General features: G+C 43.6%; 1 protein-coding gene across 1 annotated transcript in view; it reads right to left on the bottom strand.

Moving 5' to 3' along the window:
* Positions 1 to 16,933, bottom strand: part of LOC8034337 (SCY1-like protein 2) — a 172,946-nt gene that overhangs the window by 104,371 nt on the left and 51,642 nt on the right. Inside the window, exon 4 of the mRNA XM_042286955.1 lies at positions 3,975 to 4,135. Coding sequence (XP_042142889.1) covers positions 3,975 to 4,135 — 161 coding nt within the window. The remainder of the gene's footprint in view (positions 1 to 3,974; positions 4,136 to 16,933) is intronic.

Below are 16,933 nucleotides of genomic sequence, written 5' to 3'. Positions count from 1 at the left end.
AGTCATAACAAGACTACTTTTTTTTACACACGCTTTCGTGAAATGCGTAGGAAAATATAATTCTCGTCTCCACCGGTAAAACTAAGAAAAACAAAAAAAAAAAACCCGCTAGTTTGTATTTACAACGATAATCAAGATGGTCGGCAACAGCCTTTTTTATTTATTTCTTTGCATACCTACGTCGTCTGAAGAGGCGTTATAGTAGGGCACAGACATAATTTTTTTAAGTACAAACACAAGGTGAAACAGAATTATTCAAGACGTGATACACAACGGTAGTTAGAAGTAACATTGAATCCTTTGAAACAAGCATCTCTGACAATGCCGTTTCAACATTGTCACTTGGCAGGTTATTCCAATCGTTAATGGACCGCGGGAAAAAAGAGCATTTAAAAAATCTGTTCTGACTGCTTAAGAAAACGGTGGGCTGATTATGCTGCCAATTCTTGTTTCCTGATTCCATATTCGCCGTTTTAATCGGTATGTTCAGCAATCTCGCTGGCAGATTTCATCTCAAATAATCGAGGCAAAAGGAAATCAGTTTTTTTTTCGACGAAAAAATTGGTGTAGGGACTTTTTTAGCTAGATGTAGGCACTGTGAACTTTATCACGTTTCCTGCATGGTAGAGTGAAAGCTGCGTGCAATATGTTATTTTAATTGAACGACAACTGATATATCAAGACGTTTTTAATACGTAAAACAGTTTTTTTTTCTACATTGTTTTGGTATGTTTTTTGTCGCCTCACACTGAGCCCACCACGAGGGCGGGGATTTATTGCACGAGACATATACTGATATATTAAAAAAATCCCAGGGACGCCAAAAATGAAAAAAAAAAAATGACAGATTTTCTAGCTAAATATGAAAACACATTTGACAAGATTAGGGCCTGAATAAAGGCCATGTATATATATATATATATATATATATATATATATATATATATATATATATATATATATATATATATATATATATATATATATATATATATATATATTGCGATTCATGGACGAAAAATAATATTTTGTATGATGACGCAAAAGGTCTTTCATATAATATATTTTTGCCTATTTATCAAATTTGCAAATTCTTTCATTTTTACGGTCTTTTAGTGATATTGTTGCCCGAGATAATGCGGACAACTGAATAATTCCCATATATTCCTAAGGAGCTTTTTGGGGCTTTCCAAAAACATCAAAATTATAAATATAACTGAAGCAGGTCACAGATAGCAGTCAGTAAAAATTGATAAAAAATCAAACCTAAAGGTGAGTTTCGCGATTTTTTTCAAAAAATGTGAAGCGGCTAAAAATATTCGGGAAATTAAGACCTCTTCATAATGCCCGCAAAGTTATCCACACAAATGAAAATGACGTAGATGCAAAAATCAAGGGAGGAGAGCGAGTGAAATATGCATCGTTGGACTGTGGGGAAAAAACGCCCCTTTCCACCGCGGTCGCTTCAGCGCTCCATAACTCCAGAACACATAGATCATCCAAACCCGCGGTTGTTACCTTCTTTTCTATGCAGAAAATTTCCTACGAAGTACACTTTTATCGTCGAAATGAAAAACATCACCTTTCTCTAAAGTCGTACCGGCTGGATGTTAAGCGATAATAAAATAGCCCGGACTCGCCACTCCTTGCAATGCTTGAATTGTCCGTGACTATACGGAGAGCAAATCGTCTGCTTCTTGCGCAGGAGTTGCGGTCACGTCAGGACGACTCCGACCTCTGATTGGATTTGATTGAAAGGATAGTGGGCAGACCTCAATGCTAGATGTCGTAAGGTCTATCCACTATTTTTATTTCAATCAGCCAATAAGAACTCGGCGTTCTGACATCATAGCAAACCCTGTACAAGAAGTAGACGAACTTGAGCTCCACACAGGGTTTCAGTTTTAGAGCGCAGCTCTTAGGCGATCGTTCCCGGCTTGAGCGGCGTCGGCGTCGGCGTAACGGCGCGGTGCATTATTGGTAAATTTCCCCGCTAAATTTGGCGGAAAAATTTCCCCGCTAAATCTAGCAGAAAAATTTCCCCGCTAAATCTAGTGTAAAAATTTCCCCGCTAAATCTAGTGCAAAATATTCTCTGGGGGCCACGTGACCCCCCCCCCCCCCCCCGAGATCACGTGACCGGGGAACACTTGACCCTCAGTACCCTTCCCTCCTCCTCCTCCTCAAGAGCTGCACTCTAATTCGGCGTTACAGTAGTTGTAAACGGCTTTCATTTTTTAGCTAGCCCATAATCTGGCGCGCTTAAGGAGAACGTCGACCCACTTGCGGTAGGCAACCTGCGATAACTCTGTCAGTCTCCATTGAGTCCCATTCCATTGGGCACGGCCGTAACTTTGCAGTTAATCAATTGAAGCGCCACGGCGTGATTACACGTACACACCACAGCGCACTATAGCAAACGACACTCCAGGAATTATAACAACTGTATAAGTACACCATCTTTACACCTGACAGAAAAAGAGAAAACATTTTTTAGGCATCTAGGAGATCGGTGCGCGTGATTTGGGAAATTCGGTGGTGCTAGAGGTTGAAGAAGACGAAGTTATATAAAAAGAGTTGTCAGTCAGCGCGGTTTGTTTGAATTTTGCTTTATTTTTCGTGTGTAAGGTGTGAGTGTCGTTTGCTATAGTGCGCTGTGGTGTGTGTAATCATGTGCAACCAACTCGCCCAAGCTGCTACGTTAACGCCACGGCGTGTTTTGGAAACAAAGCTTGAGAGAGTTCCGGCATACTCAAGAGAGTATCGAGTGGCACTGATGCTGCCGCACATATGTTACCGTGGCGAAGCCGGATTTAGCGAAGCCGCGGCCTGTGACATCACGTGATCTTCAGTTTCGCCGCTAGATTTAGCGGGAAAATTTAAGTCACGTGGCATCAACACCAATTCAGTTTCCCCGCTAAATTTAGAGGGGAAAATGACGCCACATAACTTCGTGTCACGTGATCTATATGCAAAATAAATTTTCCCGCTAAAATTAGCGTGGAAATTGGCGTCACGCGAATTGATGTTATGTCATGCTAGAACGTTTCACGTATGCAACTCAATTATCTGGCGATTTGACGTATACTTTTTAAACACCGCGTTCGCGCTCGTGCTGGGTTGAAATAGAGCGGTTATCGAGGATGAGGCGATACGTTGGCGAGGTGGTGACAGCGTCCACTACACTTACGGACAGGATGCGAACGGCATGGATTAGTTCCAGTCGTCCGGCCTCCCAGCAAGAGCTTCCACCCTTCGGTAACCCTTCGGCCTCTCGTGACATAGCCTCCTACATAGTTACAAAGCCTGGCAGATCGCCACGAGAAGCGGCCGCCGAAATGAAAAAAAGGTGGAGCGGCAGAAAACGAATGAGAGGAGTGCCACGTGACTGGCGCCCCGCTGCGGCGGGACGCCGAAATAAACTTCTCCAGAGCGAACATGTGTGTTTCGGGTCCTTGACGCGGCAAAAGCTGTGCGCTGACGTCCAGGTTCCCCGAGAAATGGATTTTTGATGCTCTGTGCTGCCAGATCCTCGCGCTCCAAATCTGCGACCGGGCACTCTATCGCTCCATCGTCGAACTGCCAGGCTTTGTGTGTATATATGAGGCTACGCTCGTGAGCATCGTGCACGAGCGGCCAAAGCAATGCGAAAGCAAACGAGCGCGTGTTGGAAGGCCGAGTGTTCGAAAGAGACGCCCCACCGTCCTTATGCTGTCAGTGACTGCGGACAGAAAATCCGTAGTACCGAACTTGTGACGTCACCTGAGGGAGGCCAACGCGTGAGCACGGATTGGAGGTGAGTGCGGCGTCAGCGTTCGGCTGTGACTCAAGCTCTTAGTGATTGCACACCAGTCAGAGCCGAACGCTGACGCGGCCTAATCTGTGCAACAGGTTGGCCTTCGCTAAGTGACGACAGAAATGAAGCACTACGGCATTGTATTCTAGGAGGTGTGCGCTGGCGAACATTGTGCTCACTTGGCCTCCTCGATGGGGTGGTAGAGGGTGAGCAATTTGGGATGCTTGAAGCGGTCCAGCTGCCTCACACTGAACCTGAGGATCTCCGTGATGGTCTCTTTCCGCTTCGGCTTGTGCAGCTTGTCTGCCACCCGCTTCTCGAACACGAACACCGAAGCCTCCTGCACAACCCCGAAAAAAAAACAAAAAAACACACGTGCTATAGTACACCTAGCTTCATCATAGGTCAGTGTACACTCAAATGTTATAGTCACCCACTTTCGGAAATTGGATGCGGTCACTTTCCCGCAAAGCATTTGCGACAGAAAAAGACTACCGCCAACCACGGAGGGATCCGTAGTTTGCAAATGATGATGCTGCAAATATGTCTGAACCTAACATTAAAAAAAATGTGTATGACGTTTTTCGGGTTTACGTCAAGCTAAGCATTACAGCATAGACAAAGGTCTAAACCTATTTTCAACCTCGTCATTTTCGCCGAGCTCCATCCGCAGATTGCGGCGATTTGCTGTTTTAAGTGTTTTGCCGGAAAGTAGACGCACAGGACTTCTCGTAGCATATAGACACTAACGGTTTAAGAAACGCGGCACCTGCAGGTTCTGAGCAGCTCACTATGCGTAAACAGCCAATGAGATTGTTGCATTAGTGCACTGGCAGCCCCAAAGAACGAATTAGAAAGCAAGAAGCCTCAGCGTAATAAGGCAAGCCCGTAGTTTCTTAAGCTGTGAGTAACAATACCAGCAGCTAGCTCTTCAGTTCCAAAGCTTACGTGTACACGGGATCTAAGCACGAGACCCACAACCTCCCCGATTATAGCTGCACCGATCTAATCATCGGAGAACGGTGGGCAACCGACCGAAATAAGCGCCGCAAGTAGCTCACATGGAATCAATGCGAAGACCGAGGCGCATTGCGTAATATCCAATATCCATTCGTCGATGATAGCCCAATGTGGAATGCCTCGGTCAGGGGGAACATATTAATAACGATGTTTATACGCTAATGCTATACTCTCGGAGCCTTTAACAAGCTTCTGCTGTAACTATTGTTGGTTTGATCTCACGACGATCCGCAGGAGATCCTACGAGCCGTCCCAAATCAATCCAGCGCTGTGAACAAATCGCCTGACTAGGAGCTCTGCGCGTTGCTATGCCCCCCCCCCCCCCTTCCCTCCCCCGCTGGCCACGTGGCACTCGAATGGCATCGGATTGGCTGTGATGGTGAGTAGCCTATGCTACGCTCCAGAGTATGAATGAAACGGATCAGAGAGGTCCGCGAGCTTAGATTGTGTAGTCGGTCGTCACGTCCCCCAAGACGATTGTCAGACCCTTTCATCGAAGGTTCACTATAGGGTGCACCTCCCGAATGACCCATCACGGAGTGCAAACACAGCGAGCCTGAAAGGTTAATATATTTTGATACCAAACACTACACTATACTTCGTTTAATACTAAGTTCAGACACAGAAGACGCTACGAGCTGATGGCGCCAATGAGACAGCCTCAAAAGCGTACCATAATGGTGTTCGTCATGCTTCTGTACGCGTTCTATCATCGCAGACCGAATGACAAACAGAAGAGGCCTAGTGGCCTGCGATTTTGACGCTGCTTGATTGGCGCCATTAGCTAGTAGCGTCGGTTGCGTCTGGACTTAACCTGAAACAAAGTGTAGCCGATAACATCCCCCTCCGTGAAAATACATAGCCTTGGAGCGCACGGGTTTTGCTTTTGCGTAGTTGGGAACGGCTGGACGCGCCGCACATTCGGGTTTTCTTTCTTTCTCATTTGAACTGGGAGGCGCGGCTGCCGCCATCTATTGTCGTGGACACTCGAGCCCTAGTATAAATAGAAATAACAGAACCATACACTCTTTCGTCGTTAACCACGCAGGCAAAAAAAAAAAAAAAAGAAAATAATAAAAGAAACCGCCGAGCCATCTGGATGTAGGCGCCTACGATCGACGCCTGATGTTTTTCGCAGAAGGAATCTACAGAACGCGTTCCACAACCCGTGTAGATAAAGATGGCGGCGCGCAGAAAGCGATTTTTCGCAGTAGTCTATAGTTATTGGCAACTCAAGAAAGGAAAGGCGACGTTTGTCACGAACATCTTATTGTCGCTCGGCAGCAAATGAGATTGCTGCGTTAGCTTATAAGATAATAAGATATAAGAGATAAGATAACAAGAGATAAGAAAATAACATATCACGAAGCAAGAAGCGCGAACATACAAGGATATATCCTGCGTATATTAAGCTGTCGATGACTGCGTGGAGCACAAGTTCGTCTGCTTCTTTTGCAGGGGTTGTGGCGACGTCCGAACGTCCAGCTCTGATTGGCTCTGATTGAAGGATAGTGGGTAAAATTCAAGGCAGCTGACATTAAGTTCTTCCCACCATCTTTTTAATCAAAGCCAATCAGAGCTCGACGTCATTCTGACGTCACCACAGCCCCAGCAAAAGAAGCAGACGAACTTGCTTTCCGCATAAGTAAAAAGGGAAATCGCGCTTTGTCCGACGCAGGGGTACGCGTACACTGACATACGCAAGGTGTTGCAACAACGATTTAGAACAATAAAGAAAAGGACGCCTTAATTAAACAAATGATTCTTTCGGGATGAGGTTCTGGACCCCGGCGGACGACAGGACAATATCGGCAGAAATGTCGAACAAAGACACCAAGGCGTGAAATGTGGCAAACTAATAAACGAAGTTCCTGTGTTTTTATATAGATATTTTTCTTGTATTTTTTTTTAAGAGAGGCAAAAAAAAAAGAGCAATGAGTCGAGAGTGTTTTTTTCTGAGAACTGGCGTTGTCAGGTCGGCGCGCACCAGAAAGGTCGCAATAAGAGTAGAATGCTATTTTTTTTCTGATGGCTCCTTTCTTTTTTAAACGCTTAAAGATAGCTTTTATAAAGATGTTGTCACTCCCTTTGCAATGTCCGTGTCTCTGGACTGCGGACATGGTCAGGAACGCAGTATGAACTTCTTGATCTTTGTATATGCGTAACATCAATCAGCCTAAATGAAGTCAGTTCCCACAGCAAAATAAATACGCGATACATCTGGTGGGCATTGCCGTCAATACAAACCGGGATAGTTATTAACCAAAATATATTACCCCCGCCCCCACACACGCACACACCCTTGAAAACAAAGCCGAGACAAGCCAAGATAGTTATGAACCGAAATATCCTACCTTTCCCTCCCCCCAGGCACACACACACACACACACACATCCCAGGAAACAATGTCGCCGGCGAGCGCGTATACAAGTTCTATACCCAAATTCTACCGTGGCGGTATTCAGATTTTGTTTCCAATGGTAAGAGTAGCAAGGCGCATACAGAGTTACACGCTCTCACAAACACTGGAAAGAGCAGCAGGTTCAGCGTTGATTCGCTGATTCACACTTGAAATCAAAAATATGTCTAGAATTTAAAAAAAAAAAAAAAAATTAAAATTACTTCAGTTATTGGTACGCGAACCACCAAATGTGCTCTCAGAGTATCGGCACTTTATACCCCGATGTTCTTGCGGTCGCCGCCATTTTGGTGCACACTGAAGAGTGGGTGCAATGGGCGATCGTAACGATCTAGAAATGTCATTTCCTGAGCTTTGGTAGTGGCGTCGCGTAGCTCAGGTAATACCGTTTTGCTTTATCGCGAACTGCTTTTTTGTAATGATTTCTGGTGCTTAAAAAAACGTTTCCCGCAACTCTAGATAGAGCTTTAGATGACTGGGAACAAACAATATGCACCAAGGTGGCTAAAGGGTCGTTACTTTGAAGAGTAGTTTATTTGTCGGCTTTGGTTATAGTACTTAACTCTGTACGTGAAACTGCTTTTAATAAAGATCACGTATCAGAGCAACAAAAAGTAAGCCTCGAACTATTCAAGTGGGGATGGCTAGATGACGTTATTAAATAGGGGTATGTTCTTGAGAAAAAAATGTAAACTTCTCTATTATTCTCATAAAACAGGAAATCACTGAATGTCTCGTGCATGAATTCTGCGTGAGTGAGAATTCTTTTTTGCTTTGTTATAAAATACTTCGGGTGGTTTGAGATGCGTTGCACGCACTGCACACTTATGTACTCCCCAGGCTTATGAGAAGAATTAAATGCGACAAAAGCTAGCGAACTGTTGGGAGTTTGTGAGTTAGCGCCGAGCTGTGTAATATGCGTTTTATTCACACAGCGAAAGCTTCTCCTACCAAACGCCAAACGTGTTATATACATAAATTTATGTCTTAACAGTAAGAAGTAAACCCTAGCTAGGTAGCCTATAGGCTGCCGACTGACGCAGAGGATTTCAGACGCGTCAATTATTCATCTGTTCATTCACCCAACTAGAGCTCGTAGAAAAAAAGGTGCGATCCATGTTATGGAGGGCTAAATGGGAGGTGTAATGAGACCGGAGTTACCTCGGGTGTCGAGAGGGGTCCCGTGCTTCATGCCGTCACTATTTTGTATCTGTTAGTAGCCGCTGCGCGCAAAACAACTGGGCACACCACCAAGTCACATTAACTCGAAAGAATTGGCGCGGTTTGGATTTCCTTTTGAAACTCGAGTGCGCATAATGCTGACAGAACTGAACCGGTTTGAAAACCAAGCGTGAACTTTCAGAGTTCTACAGAATTCCCATTTTAGAGCTTTCATCACGTTTATACACTAAAACCAGTCAGTTTTCACTAAAAGGAATTTTAAACGCTTGCACGCCAAGGTCAGGACCATGAAGCGTCTCTCGCGCACTCCCCACCAGCATTTTTTTTTAGACCGCGGCTGTCTTCGCGCTTGAACCGGCACATCCAATAATGGCGAGGACAATAGAACAAACGCACACCACGGAGGAAGCCAAATACAAAACTAAGAGCTAAAGCCAAAGCCAAAATTAAGAGCCAAGGCCAAAGTCAAAAGTAAGTAACGGGGAAAAAAAAAGAGACGCGATAATAAAACATACCGGTTAAACGAGGGAGAAAAATAATAGTAGGCTGTCTCCCGCTGCGTTGAACGGTTCGATCTTTTTTATTTGTCTTCAGTTTTCTTCTTTCGCTAGCTCTTTTTTTTTCTGTCTGGGGTCAGCAATTTGTTGGGTCTGACGTGGACTTCGGGGTGGGTGCGGCTGGTGCGCCCGTCGCGATAGGATTCCATTTATCATGGAGACAATGGAAAATGTTGGGGAGTCACTGCCGCATATATGGTGGTATATAGAAGGAAGTCATCCCCTACTCTTTCACCATATCGTCTACCGTTCTTGGACGCTCGGCCTCTCATAGTTCATAAGTGCGAAGATGATGCCAATGTTTTGGGAGCAAGAAGCCCAAGTCGTCCGGCCGCACTTACTGCGCAAGGTCATATTGTCGTTCGAGTGCAGAAAAAAAGTATAAAAAATGAACACGCGTGAGTTCTGGATGTTTTATATCACAATGTGCTCAAATGCAAATTAATTGAGCGGTCTAGAATGACTTCTAGCCTCGTTTAATAAACCTTTAGAAAACAGCCAGAGAACAATTCTTTTTTAAAGCTGATATATCATCCCCACTGTCAGCCTTCATAGTTTAAGAATTCACTGTCAGCCCTATGGACCCCTTAGGAGAGGACATCATGTTTCCTTGCGTATTTCAGTCTTATGTTTTTATTCACAAAACGAGCGCATTTCTTTATGAACTTAGCTTTATCGACACGCAGAGAAAAGTTTATTTTACCTCTATGGCTTCTCGCGTAATGCCGATATATAATTTAGAATATATCAGGTTAATACTTGTTACTGGAAGACCCACACGTCAGCGCCACCTGAATGAGACAATATGTCTCACTGAAACACCCTTTAGAAGACAAGACCCGCATAACACTACGTCATCATTAGTAGATCCCCGACCCGCCCCTAGCGGCGAAAATGCAGAAGCTCGACGAGGGTACCCGGCAAAGACAAAGACCTTTGCACTGCCGCGCGCTAGAGCAATGCACTCGCTCTGAGCATCCATCAGTGATGACATGGAAAAAGGAAAGGTGCAGGTTTTGTCTCGCAAATGGTATTAGTTTATGTGGAGAGCGAGTCGGGGTCTGTTTCATTCGCAGGAGTTGCGGTGACGGCAGAGCATGGCCGAGCTCTGATGGGCTTTGAATGGAAGGATAGTGGGTGGACCTCAATGGTAGATGCCTTGAGGTCTACCCACCATTTGTTTTTAATCAGTCAATAAGAGCACGGCCTTCTCACATCATCGCAACCCCTGTGCATGAAGCAAACAAACTTGCGCTCCGCGTGCCGCCACGACGGCACTGCGAATATGCCGAAAGTCGTACATTACCTGGCTATGCGTTGGGACCGCGTCCTTTCCCGAAGAACTTCGGATGGTTTAATCCATGGGTGAGGTCTTACCGTGGTCACGTTATAAAATAGATGTCGTGCGCAAAACCAGGTTCTTCTGTATACGTCTGTGCTGTAGTATCGGTGTTAACTAACGCGCTAACATACATCGTACGCACATATCGCACCGGGCAATACTTAAAAGCAGCTCGGTTCAACCTGTGTCGACACACTTCTACTATAACTGTGAAGTAACACCGACTGGTGGTTTTACTTCGTCTGTGGAAACAGGTCTTGTAGCTGTCAACAAAACCATCGTCCCCTTAGCGGTATTTCTTTTCTCCATTTTATCAAAGGCCGAGTACTAATTTACAGAGAACCGGTGATTTCCGAAAGCCACAGAAAAGGTATAGGACCGGCTGCAGACGACACCGGCTTTCGGCGTTCGAACGCCTGAGCGTGGCGTCGCTGTTTCCTCTGCGTGAGGAGCAGAAGACGGTCCGTCTCGCCTTTATTTAAAAAAAATATAATAAGCAAAAAAAAGCTATTAGCATTTTTGTTTACCCACTATCCTCCGATCAGAACACGGCGCTTTGACGTCCAAGAATCCTCTCTGCATTGCTTCGCTTCCACACGCAACCAGCAGGGTCGCGACAATCGGTAGCGTTGTCTATAGGTCATCTAAAGTTCTCTCAGCGTATCTTTTGACCTTTTGTGTTGCCATACTTTGGAGGCACTCGGAAGCTTGGGTAGTATAGGACGCTGACCAGAGCAGTTTAAGACGATGTCCAGTCACCCCACCCCTACTGACAGCTAGCAGAAACCAACGAATGGGATGAGGAAATCGCAGAAGTGTTAATGACAGCAAACGTGAAGGTGGAATCACCGGTTCCGAAGCAGGGCCCGGCGGTTATTGATGCGCTGACCTGTCGCAGAAGAGGGGGAAGAACGTCTATGTAAGGACCAAACCGCCAAAGCGGCAACAGCTGTGTTGGGCAGATGGCGTTGATTGATCAACATTCTAAGACGAAGAAGAGTGAGGTGGCGAAATAAGAAGAGACAACCAGAAAAAAATAAAAAATAAAACGAGTTATGTTGTAACGAACAAAATAAAACATAAATTGAATGTAAAAAAAAGAAAAGTGGACGTGCTCGGCGCAGTGAGTAAAAAAATAATGTTTCTGAACCACTTACAGAGCTGTTATGATAGTAACCAGCTTGTTACTTCCATTTTTGCAACTTTACGTTGATAGCGAATGTAGTCACGAGGGAGGTGCTTAAAGACTACGACGTTCAGAGAGTTTTTGTTAAATTTTTTTAAGTGTTGATTATGAAGTAATATATTGAATAAATTTTGATTTATTTTCTAAAAATAGAACGGACAAAAATGCACACAAACTTTTCTGGTTTGTATATTTTAAACAGCATCCAGAGACTTAAAATAATTGACTGAGAGTTAACTATACAAAGAGAACGAATGGAACTTTGTGCAGATATTCTTTAGGCCTTAATAGACCCAAACATAACATTCTCAAAAGTTATTGCTTTGTTTTTAGCAAAAAAAAAAAAAAAAAAACCGGTTTCTTGGCCATGTGCTTCCTTAAGAAATTAAAATAAAAATTAAGAAATAAAATAAAAAAAGTCTGGAGAAAAGTGTTTGGTTTTTGATATGTGCATCTAGACAGGTGAACGCCGTTATCCCCGCGGTGTCGCTAAGACAATACAAAGGCGACCGTAAAGAAGTGGATACAAGGTCGATACGATGCGCTTATTCGACTCCCGGTGATATTAAATGTGGGCTCAGCGTTTCTTATAAGCGGCCAAAAGGGACTAGACAAACAAGTGGCAGATGCAAAAAAAAAAAAAAATGTTTAGTCGGCGAAAAGCCAAAGTGTCGCGTAAGCCGATACAGCTAACAAGGCGAAGAAAGAGAGAGGGTGAGAAAGAAATGAAAAGCAGAAAATCGGCAAGACGAAATCAGACCCATCTAACGCCGGTTTCGTTTCCGTGATAAAAAAGGTAAATGAAAGTCACATATACAAACAACAATCAAGGTGAAAAAAAAAATAGTTTGTACAACTAGAAAAGTTTGTTTGTTACAAAAAGAGGCAAATTCGATCCGGCACAAAGAAAATGAAGGAAAGAAAAATAAAACTTCGGGGCGTCAAGCTTAGATGTATCGCGGGCCGGTAACGAAGCTTTAATGTCCTCGTTTCGAGAAAGTGTAGGGAGGGGCAGACTGCAGGGAGCCGACAAACGGCTAGGAAAAAAAAAAAAAAAGAAGAAATATGGAAGCGAGGCAGAAAAATACAAAAAGGAAGGAATAAAAGAAAAACAAATAACAATGCGATAGACGCACGCACCATGCAATGACGCAGCGTCGACGTCAGCGCTATCGACATTTCTCGAGCGTCTTCCCGTAGCGGAAACCGGTTTTCGAACTTGGTCTTGCATCCTCTGTTAAACTCGTTTTTCGGGACATACTCCTTCCCCAGTACCGCATGCGTGAGTTTGAGCGATGGTGAGTTGTGTATAAAAATTGACAGAACGGAGGCTAATCAGTGAAGAAGCAACGTCTTGGTCTCTAGACTGACACAAATAAAAAATTACAGGAAAATCCTTTGGTTCATTTATAGCGAATGGGTTAGCACAACCTTTGACAAACGTCACAGATGTCCCCCTTTGGGAATCGCTAACGCTGACACGTTCACTTTTCTGTTTTGGCTTTCTCATTTGCTTCCTCTATTTTTTGCTGCCTCTTTTTAGCCTGATTACGGGGTCAGTGTTAGCAATTACATAAGGGGACGTGTGTGACGTGTCCCAAGGCTCATGCTAACAGATTTTCTAAGAATCTCCCAATAGATCTTCCTGCAATTGTTTCCAACCTTTTTCTGTACTCTCCCCGTCAGAGTACGCCAGCGCCCTCGCATATCGCTTGTGGAAAGAACCACATCCATATCACTCGTGGGAGGAAGCGCATTCATTGTTTTGACTACACACACACATCACAGCCCACGCACAGCTACAACGGGAACACAGAGCGAAGAAGAACCGGCGATGGCAGAACGGCAACTGAGTACGCCCACCTTCCACCCCGCCGTGGCGCCTCTTCCTCTCTTGCTCCATCTTGCTCCGCGCCAGCTGTGCGACGCTCTTTTGACGAAAACCCAGTGGTGTCTGTCAGTTTGTCATTGCCGGGTAGATAGGGAGACGTTGACTCGTGCTGACGTGAGCACTTAGGACCAATGGGAGCGTCACACCCGTCGCCCTCTCCCCCTCCTTCTCCCTTCCTCCCCGGTGCTGACAAACGAAAGGCACCAGCGGGTTTTTGTTAAAACGAGCGTTCTGATCCTAACGCATTAAAAGGGAGACAAAGAGACATCATGGGACTTTGACACGTCAGGGACCGCACCAGAGTCAGTTGAATTTGGCACGGTTAGGGTCAAGAGCGTGTTTTTTACGTTGTTGTTTTACGCTTGCTTGAAGTACATGGTCTTAACAATTACAAACACAGTTTTTTTTCGCAAAAAATATTTACGCATTGGCGAACGCTTTTTTTTTTTTTTGCGCACAATTGTAGCGCCAACGGTCCGAATCAGATACCAAAGTTTCAGAACTAACAATGTAGTCAAAATATATAACTGATTTTTTTAAACGTTAAATTGGAAAACAGCGGCCGGCGGAGCTCTCCAATACACGAAGGTGAATGGCCTCATTTACGGAAAACGGGTGAAAACGGTCACAATTTTCGCATTGAAAATTGCAGAAAATCACCTATAAATTTTGAATTAAATAAGTGATAGTTCTGAAACATTGTCATCTGGATTGAATTGGTAGTGCTACATTTGCCCGGAGAATGAGCGTTCAACAATGCGAAATCTATTTTTAAAGTTTTGTGGAAAAGGGGGAGGGAGGCGGGGGGGAGCGGGGAGGTCACGCTTTTGTTACTCGAGGACGTCAACTATGATATTTATGTTGGGAGACAACATGTCACACTCATGAAATGGGATGGCTCAACATGAATCGGAAACTGAATTTAGCAGTGCGTGTATTGTACGAATCGATTAATTGCGGGTGTCAGAGCTTGTGACAAAACATATGTGACGAAGAGTGATTTGGTGACCTACGACCAAACAGCACCTGGTAGAACCCAGCGGGAGGCGGAGATCGATAATGCGGGCTGCGTTAGTGGTACGCCAAGACACGTCTCCCCATTATTTTTTTTAACACGATTCGCAGCAAAACATTGACACAGCACTCGTGTTTAAATATTGTCCTGCAGTGGCTTCTGCTAGGTGGCGTAAAAAATCAAGCACTACGACCTTGTGATCTATAGCCAGTGACACTTTAAGGAAAAAAACTGGTTTTAGAACTTTTTTTTTTTTCTGACCAAACCAGATGAAACTGCCCAAGCTTCTTCAGTTTCTTTTGTTGCTGATTTTATATATTATTATATTATCTTTTCAGTGAGTAGATTAGTCTTTAAAATAATTAAAACTGGTCTGTCTTTGTTTCGTGGAGAAATACCTCAACACAAAAGATTCCCTTTAACGGGTGGCTAGGTACTAGAATGTATGAAAAATACAATGTTGGGAGTACTTTTCAAAGTATCTTATTATTCACGATTTTATGACATGATCAGTGCAAAACGTGCGGCCACGAAGTAATGAAATGAAATATACGATGAAAAATTTTCTAGACCTGCAATAAAAAGGTATGCTCTCAACATTGTGTACTTCGCGCATTGAGCTACGTGTTGCAAAAAAGTAATATTCCTACCTCCCCCATGTAGTGAAATATTCATTCTGCAAAGTTGCAAGGAATTCCTTTTTTTCTTTGTTTGTGAAATCGGCGTTTACAGTCAACCTCAATCCACGTTTAGCCCGCATAAATATTCTAAATTGACTTTTAGCGCCAATATTCATTCACAAAATTAGAAACCTGATAGACTTAAAACAACAACAAAACAGCTGTAGATGTCAAAACCATTATTTTCGAAAGATTGACGTTTCAAAGATGTTTTTACTCAAAAAGCACATGCCGCCCCCCCCCCCCCCCCCCGCCTTTTAGGAGTGAAGCTAATCCCCCCCCCCCCCCCCCTTTTCCACTTTAGCAGATAGAACGCTGGAGAGTGGGCGACCTCCTCTTTAGCGTTCGCTCTGCTATAGTGGAAAGTTGTCGAGGAAGCTTTCTGCATGCTCTTAACGTAGCACCGACTATAGCTGCCGCTGGGCCAAGCTTCTTAAACTGTGTCACAACGTCAGAGCAGAAATAATTCTTTTAATTTGTACCTTTGATTGTTTACCAAGGTTATGCGCACAGCTGGTGGGTTAAGATGAATACAAAAAACACGAACAAACAAATTCTAGATGTCTACTTAGTGGAACTTAGTAAGTTGATCTTTAGTTTGCCAGGATGTATCGTTAGCACAATGTATAGTACATTATTCTTTGTAATCTAGGCGCGTTTACCCGCCGCGCATGCGCAGAAATTCGATGCTCTGCCATAGACACTGACAATATAAAAAAAAAAGAAAAAATGCTGAGCGTGGCTCAATACTTGCACGCTTCTTGCATCAAGATTCATTCTTCGCTTTCTTATCAGCTATTGTCACACTTTAATTTGCTGCGGAGCGATAAAAAGATGCCAATGGTTCTGCGCTTTTTAAGGCTGTCGCTGGCTATGGTGTCCGATACATGTACTATTGTTAATTTAGTGTGCTCACTTCCAATAGAGCGAAACCAATTTTTTACATTATTATTGTAACATGGTACTTCTTAAATCTTGAAAAAGGGTAAGCGGATCTATTTTGCACGAAACAATTGTCACGTAATTTCGAGATACTTCCTACGCCACTGAAGAATACACTGAACTTATGATAGAGTTTACCGTAGTGATATTGATACAAGAATGTGGCCGAAAGAAGGAAAAGTTGACAGTGGTAGAAAAAGGAAATAGAGAAGACAACGTCTCCTGTTTTCTTGTTTTTCTTTGTGCTTCTGTTTTAATTTTGGGGTAATAGTACTATGGTAAGCTTCCACCAGCTTGCCTGCACACTAACTGCATTGTCGTTGCAGTAATGGTTTTCTCTTTTTGTTTTGTAATTTAGCTGAGTCCGTGCAGCAGCGTTAGTTTCAAGGAACCAAGACATACACTTTGTTACTTTATTGGGGAGAAGCCGTTTTACGGAATGAAAGACTTGTTACCTTGTTGGACTTGTGTGAAGAGAAACACACGCAATAGACGTGGTATTAGTTCAAATGTAACCCCGTATTAGGGATTTTTGTCGTAAACCTACCCCGCAAAGACAAAAAACAAACAAAAACTTGGCAGTAAAAAAAAAAAAAAAACAATACGAGGCGAAAATATATTTAAAAAAAATGCAGAGCAGCGTTTTTTTTAATTCCGCTTCCAAGGTTTATTTAGTTGTTTTTTTTTTCACCTCAGTGTCGGGCAATTCAACAAATGCTTCCACCAGATCGACTAAACTGTATCTCAGTTTTCTTTTACAGACATATTTGAATAAGTTTAGAATTTTGGAAAACATTTGACCTCCACTGAGAGGAAACAAAAATATTTAAATAAAAACATTTTTGTTAAGTGAGAGGATCGTTTTTAATATCTGCCTGCGATAAGTTAGCAAAATCATACGCAA

This window comes from Ixodes scapularis, unplaced genomic scaffold, assembly GCF_016920785.2.
Source record: "Ixodes scapularis isolate PalLabHiFi unplaced genomic scaffold, ASM1692078v2 PGA_scaffold8__174_contigs__length_109621045, whole genome shotgun sequence".
Taxonomy (NCBI): domain Eukaryota; kingdom Metazoa; phylum Arthropoda; class Arachnida; order Ixodida; family Ixodidae; genus Ixodes; species Ixodes scapularis.
This window is presented reverse-complemented; position numbering and strand designations above follow the sequence as displayed.